This window comes from Bemisia tabaci, chromosome 6 (genome assembly GCF_918797505.1).
Source record: "Bemisia tabaci chromosome 6, PGI_BMITA_v3".
In the NCBI taxonomy this organism is placed as follows: Eukaryota; Metazoa; Arthropoda; class Insecta; order Hemiptera; family Aleyrodidae; genus Bemisia; species Bemisia tabaci.
The window spans coordinates 5,401,670-5,409,047 of NC_092798.1; the positions used below are offsets into that span (position 1 = coordinate 5,401,670).

Below are 7,378 nucleotides of genomic sequence, written 5' to 3' on the forward strand. Positions count from 1 at the left end.
GAAAACCATCAATGTGGAATTGAAAAATGTCGAAATTGTTTTAAAGAAGTAGAAATAAAAAATCATAAATGTTATATGCAGTGGAAGAGACAAAAAGGGGGCAAATGTAAGAGAGAAGTTTGTTTATGCAAAGGTAACCTTGATCAGCTTGTAAAACCTGTGAAAGACTATAATCTGAATGAACTGAGAGCAAAAGGTAAGAAGGAAGAAATAAAAGATTGTGGAAAAATGAATAAACAAGAATTGTTAAATATATTGAACCCGTTTCCTTTTGCAAATGAAATTTTCGGAGAGGAAGAAGAGAAAAAATTACCTCAATGTACTTATACAGAAAAATACCTGTTCTTCGATTATGAGGCACAACAAGAAACAGGAATTCATATTCCGAATTTAGTAATTGTTCATGACTTTTATGGTAATAAACATGAATTCAAAACAAATGATGATTTTTGTAAATGGTTAATATCAAAAGAGCATCGAAATTATACTTGTATAGCTCATTACGCAAAAATTTATGATTCCCAGTTTATTTTAAAGTATTGTGTTGAAAATACTCTTAAACCTTATACAATTTATAATGGAACAAAACTCATGTTATTAGAAATACCTTCCATAGGATTGAAAATCATTGATAGTGGTAATTTTGTCAATGGTCCTCTGAGTGATTTTCCAAAAACATTTGGATTGACTGAATTGAAGAAGGGGTACTTCCCACATTTGTTTAATACTAAAGAAAATGAGAATTATGTCGGGCCTATCCCTGATAAAAAATATTACAATTATAATCAAATGAAACCTGAGGCAAGGAAGAAGTTTTTAGAATGGTATTTACAAAAAGTTCAAGAAAATTATATTTTTGATATGAACTTCCAGAATATTGTGACTCAGATGTAGACATTTTAAGAAAGGGGTGTTTAAAATTTAGGGATGAATTTCTAGAAATAGCTAATATAGATCCAGAATATTCCAGAATATTGTGACTCAGATGTAGACATTTTAAGAAAGGGGTGTTTAAAATTTAGGGATGAATTTCTAGAAATAGCTAATATAGATCCTTTCCAATATTTAACGATAGCTAGTGTCTGTATGGCTATTTATAGATCAAAGTATATCTATAATAACACAATAGCTGTCGTAGATGAACCGATGGAAGAAAAATATTCAAAACAGTCCATAAGTTGGTTAAATAGTCTTGGGAACCCAAACATAAAACACGTTTTAAATGGTGGCGAACAAATTATCTGTGCTGCAAAAGTTGACGGTTTTGATGAAGAAACCAATACAGTATATCAGTATCATGGTTGCTTCTGGCATGGATGTCAACAGTGTTACAAGGAGGATAGAATAAATAATGTAAATCGAGAAGAAATGGGTGATCTGTATGAAAAAACAAAGGAGAGAAGCACTCGAATAAAGAAAGCAGGGTATAATTTAGTTGAAATGTGGGAATGTAATTGGACTAAATCACCTGAGTATAAAAATAGTAAAAAGCCGGAAATAATCGGATCTCTGAATCCTCGGGATGGATTTTTTGGTGGAAGAACTAACGCCTTTAAATTATTGGCAAAATCTACAAAGAAAAAGAAAATTGGATATGTAGATGTTTGTAGTTTATACTCAACTGTACAGTATTATGATTATTATCCTGTTGGGCACCCTGAAAAGATTTTCAATCCAAAAAATTATGATGAAAAATGGTTCGGAATAATAAAGTGTAAAGTTTCACCACCTAGGAACTTATATCATCCTGTGTTACCTGTTAAGGTTAAAATGGATAAAAATGAGAAATTATTATTCCCGTTGTGTTTGAAATGTGCTGAAAAGAAAATGAAAAATTGCACCCACAATGAAAATGAAAGAGCTATGACAGGAACATGGTCAACTATTGAAGTTAATAAAGCAATCAAAAAAGGTTATAAGATTTACGAAATTTATGAGGTGTGGCATTTTAAAAACAAGAGCAATAAATTATTTAAAGGATACGTCAAAGACTTTATGAAAATAAAATTAGAATCCAGTCCTCATAACTATAATTCAAATGAAGAATACATACAGGATATAAAACAGAAGTTAGACATTGACTTGGATCCTAAGAAAATTGAAGTAAACCCTGGTAAAAGAGCAGTATCAAAAATTTGCCTAAATAGTCAGTGGGGAAAATTTGGACAAAGACAAAACATGAGTCAAACAGAGTATGTGACTGATGTGAGAAGATTTTATGAGATATTACTAGATGATAGATTAACAGATATAAATGTAAATTATCTAACTGAAGAGACAGTACAGATGAGTTATAAGTTTAAGGATTATTATGTTGAGAATAATACGAGTACTAATATTTATATAGCTTTATTCACAACAGCAAATGCTAGACTAAGATTGTATGAAAAATTGGATGAATTAGGTGAGGATGTCATTATGTGTGATACAGATTCTGTGGTTTATTTTGATGATGGTATAAATACTGTTAAGACAGGTGATATGCTTGGAGAATGGACGGATGAGCTCAAGAAGGATGAATATATAAAGTTATGGGCGTCGATGGGTCCTAAAAGTTACCATTATCAAACTAACTTTGGTAAAAGTGTAACAAAAATCAAAGGGTTTACGTTGAATTATCAAAATTTAGAAAAATTGAACGGTAATACAATGATAAAACTAATAAAGGAGGGTGTATCTCAACTCAAGCAAAGATCTGTAGCCTTGACTTATAATACAATAACCCGAGAGACAAAAACTAAAAATTTAGTGAATAAATTAGAAACCAAAAAGTTCAAGTTTGAGTATGACAAGAGGATAATCTTGCAAGATTATGGTACTGTGCCATATGGTTACTGTATATAAAAAGAAAACCGAGTGGACAAGCAAGTCAATATGTTCATATGTAAATAAAAATAAAAAACTCTCAGAGTTAACTCCTCAACTCAGAGTTCCTGTAAATAAAATAAATATAGATTGGGTGGTTAACTCTGAGAGCTTGGGAACCTTTTATTACTCAAAAAGCTTTTATTCAATTTATGTATTGTTTTACTCATGATTTTTAATTTCACTTTCAACAATTCTTGACAAAACACTCAAATGAGCAACAATATTATTACCATAAGTTTTTTATATTTCATTCTCTTAGATTCAGGTAGATGTTGAATTTTATCAGAAAGTGGGTCCATTACAATTTCATATTTTGATCTTGTCCGCTCAAATGGGTTTTTGAAATACGGTATAATATTTTCAAAATCAAATTCATCTTCAATGACAAAAGAATTTCTGTAGACCTCCATTTACGTAAAATAAATTTTTGTAGCTATGGTTGAAACGAAAATTCAATATCTTGAGTGAGAGTATCTAGGAAAAATAGACTGTTGGGTGAGTGTCCCGAATGTGGATTGTTTATCGTAATTTTTAAAAGATATTATTTATTTGGTGAAATTAGTGCTGATTTTTTAATGAAAAAGAGAGTGCTGTGAATGTACCTACTCAGAACTGCAATACTTTTTGATTGATATTGCCTGAATTGGTATTGATTTCTAGGAAAAATGAGAAAGTTGAATGGGTGGGATGAGTAGACTCCTATACTTTAGAAATGCTATTTATTTAACAAAAATTGAATAGTTTAGATAGAATTTTTAATTTATTTTTATTGAACTTTTCGTTTCGTTGTCTTTCTAATTTTTTGTGAAATTAGGCTGATTTTAGAAAGAAAAATAGAGTGTTGTCAGATTTACAAAATTCTTGATTCATTCTTGTTGAAAATAGCATTGATTTTGAGAAAAGTTAGAGAGTTGAGTGGAGTGTCCTCAATGGCCGCCTATACTACTCATGTGTAACCCTTGTCTCGTAGGGAAAAGTGAAAAAGTTACCCTAAAAATTCCGCAAAAGGTGAATAAAGTTTCAAAAACACGCTAGGGCACTATACAATTTTTCTTACTTTTTCTTAAGAGCTTTATAATGCGTCCAAATAGATTTAAAATTTCAAAAATTTCCCGGGGGAGGCCCCCCGGACCCCCCCCCCTTGGCTAGGGGCCCAGGCCAGAAAATTGGTACCAGGGCCCGAGATGGGATGTGGCGGGCCTGGGTACCAAGCTAGGTAGCAGAAAATTCAGGAGGCTGCGCTGTTACTGATGATGGGTCCAATTAGATGCCGAAACGCGTCTACAGTTTTCCTGAATGGTCGTGACTAATGTTGCACCAAACAGCATATCGACGGTGAAACTACCAAACCACGTATCTCGTTTGCGGTGTTTAAAAATCTACGCTCGCATTTTATTTTTTTGAAGTAGACCAAATCAATATCATTCCTTGAAATTTTCACAGAATATTCTCCGCACGAAGAGGAAAAATCACAGAAATTTTCAAGACTGGACGTTAAGTAGTTTTTCATTTAAAAAGTAAAGAATGACAGGAAGTCTGCGACGTCGCAAACCGAGATACGTGGTTTGGTAGTTTCACCGTCGATATCTCTTCGAGGGAAAATTGTGCTCGAATGAGCTTCTTCCCTCTGTATGGAGATTTCCTGTTTTCTGGATTTTAAGGTGTTTCGATGGACGCCATATTTTGTGTCAGAACGACATGCGATACATCGCATCGATTGGTTCCATTTTTTCAGCCACTCGTCATTTTTTTAGAATTATGAGATCGCAATTCTGTTGTCAGATGACTAAAGAATTCACTTACCAATTTTGAGAAACAAATTAAACGTAATATAGGCGTGGTTTTTTTAGAGAGAAAATATCGCATTCGAATGCAGTTTCGATATATCAGCATCGAATGCGATATTTTTCCTCTAAAAGAACCGCGCTTTTATTACGTTGAATTTGTGTGTCAAAATTAATAAGTGAGTTCTTTAGTCTCCTGACAACAGATAACAGAATTACGGTCTCAAAATTCGAGAAAAATGACGAGTACCTAGCTGAAAAAATGATGGAAAAAATGGAACCAATCGATGCGATATATCGCACGTCGTTCTGACACAAAATATGGCGTCCATCGAACTGCTAAAAAAATCCAACTTATTACCTTTACTTGATTTTCCATGGAGCATCAATAGATTCCCGAAAAGGCAAGAAGCTTCTTGACACTCCCCCCCCCCCCCCCTCCATTAACTTTCTAGCTACCTATTGGTAACCGATTTAACAATCGTCCGAGTTAGACTTATCTATTCTAATTGAATCCTCATGCAACGTTTTTGAGTCTCCTTCCGCCTCCTTGGGTTTTCGAAGAATTTTTTATCCGTCGCATCGGTTTCATAAATCCATTCAAGAATACGTGTCTGTCAGGAAATATTGAGATGAGGAGAAATGGTTGGGACTGTGAATAGCCGTAAATTGTGTCGAAAAGGTAATGCCGACCTACGGACCAACCGCATTCAATCGAAACGAAGTCTAGAATACAGACGAAGACGAAACAGGAAGCGTAGAACGGAATCTTCGGAACTCGCAGAGAGAAGTGGTCAAACACAGCAGACAGCGGTGTTTTTTGACTCTTTCAGACGGTAGGTCCTGCGACAAAGGTGAATGAAGTGAATGAGTCAAGTGGAGTACTCGAAAACGGAGAAATTGAAATGGGAGGGGGAGAGAGAGGGGAGACAGTTGGAGGATCGCCAGACATGAGCTTGAGGAACTCCCCGCACCGCGCGCCCAGCGCAGTGATTCGTTCGTTTCTTTCGTTCGTCCCTTCCTTTTCTTTTCAGTTGACAAAAATCGTTGCCTTGGAGCGGTCGGCCATTGTTGCTCTCCGGTAGAATTGAACTCGCTGCTTTTTACTGAACCTCGTGTGTGAAAATTCTTGCGTTTTTACTTTCATTGTGTTTCTGTGCGACCATCATGTGTATTCCTCTGTGATTTTCAGATATGGATTTACCTTGCAAGTCACTTCTCTCTGTAAGTCGAATCGAATCCTTTTCATTCTTCTGTTCCTCCTCTTTTGTATTTTCAGCAGACTGTAACGTCTCCAGACAGATATTTTGAGATCACCGAACAGAATGACTGCATTGACTGTTCTGATCTCCAGGGTTTAGCATTCGGCTAATTAATTGCTCAGTATATGACGGAGCCTCCATTTTCACAATTCCGGCAAATTCCTTAGAACGATGGCTCATGTTTTACCTTCGAACTTTTTATGAAAGAAACTAAATATCTGCATTTATATTTTTAATTTTCGTTGATTTTTCGCGATTTGTTCCAAAATATTTCCAGAAATATTTGAAGGTGGAATTAGGTTAGCTCCTGTTTTTAATTAGGTAAATCTTCGTAAATAATGAAACGTTTCAATGTACGAAAATTTTGGCTTTAGCCATCGACGTTCGGAACCAGTTCAAATAGACATAGCCAACCGATAAACTTATAAAATTTTGCAACAAAATAATACCAACTAAAACTTCCTCGCGCTTCACTAGTTACCAGTTTTAGTGACAGAACCTGCAACATGGGACAACATTGCAACTCACGATGTTGTCAGCGAAAGTAATGAAATTCACAAATTTGCAACATCACAGAAACTCTGCGATATGTGCTGTGTATCTGAGTATCTCGGTTTACAACGCGACGTTGCAGATTTCCTGTCTTGTTCAGAATTCTCTATTATTTATTTTTTCTAGTGAAGTGTGAGTTGTACCTGGCTTTTCAAGACGAGACCACATCGACGTTGTTCGGTTGCGGTGGTTCAGAATCTTTGCTCCCGGTTACTTTTTAAATGAAGACTGAAAACAACTTCATGCTATAAATTTCTCACCGAATTTTCAAAAAATTCTGAATTTTTTTGTTGGAGGGATGGGCCACTCAAGGGTAATTTCAACCTGGGGGGCTTCCCTGGGGAACATAATTGCACCCCAATAATTGGGGGAGAGGGGGGGTGTATGATCTGAAATTGCTCTTTGACAGTTCCAGGAACAATTTTGAGATCTACTCGCTGGAGAATTTTTTAAAATTACTTTCCCTCAACGACTGATATTTCCCGCAATTATTTCGCGAAATCCCTTAAGCTCTCTGTAAGGAGGGTGGTGTCCTCCCCTCCTCCTTAGCCCTAGCTTTCTCGTATTTGCTCTTCATTTTGCATCAGGAACTACAATTCCTGACTCATACGTAAAAACACGTTCATACGTACGGAAACTAGTGGCAGATACGGTGTTTTCAAACTGAGCCAGAAATTATTGATCCAAATTGCAAAATGTAGTTCAGTTGCTCTTCATTTTGCATTAGGAACTACAATTTCTGGCTCTTGCGTAAAAACACGTATGCATGCCGTTAAGAAACTGATTGTGCATCATCACCAAATACGCAGCTAGAAATTTTAGTTCCTAATTGGACTACTTTTTGCAACTAGGAACTATAATTTCTGGCTTAGTTTAGAAACAGCGTTTGTACCATTAGTTTCCGTATGCACG

The 7,378-nt window shown here is 35.4% G+C and overlaps 1 protein-coding gene across 1 annotated transcript; it reads left to right on the top strand.

The window, feature by feature from the left end:
• The first annotated feature begins 1,086 nt into the window (after window positions 1–1,086).
• On the top strand, window positions 1,087–2,844 carry LOC140224805 (uncharacterized). Its single transcript, XM_072301496.1, has one exon. It carries the CDS (start codon window positions 1,087–1,089, stop codon window positions 2,842–2,844), a length of 1,758 nt encoding a protein of 585 aa, XP_072157597.1.
• Window positions 2,845–7,378: the final 4,534 nt, after the last annotated feature.

Bases quoted from the DNA above. Each gene is read 5' to 3' on its own strand.
- LOC140224805 (XM_072301496.1), top strand. From the start codon at position 1,087: ATGGCTATTTATAGATCAAAGTATATCTATAATAACACAATAGCTGTC.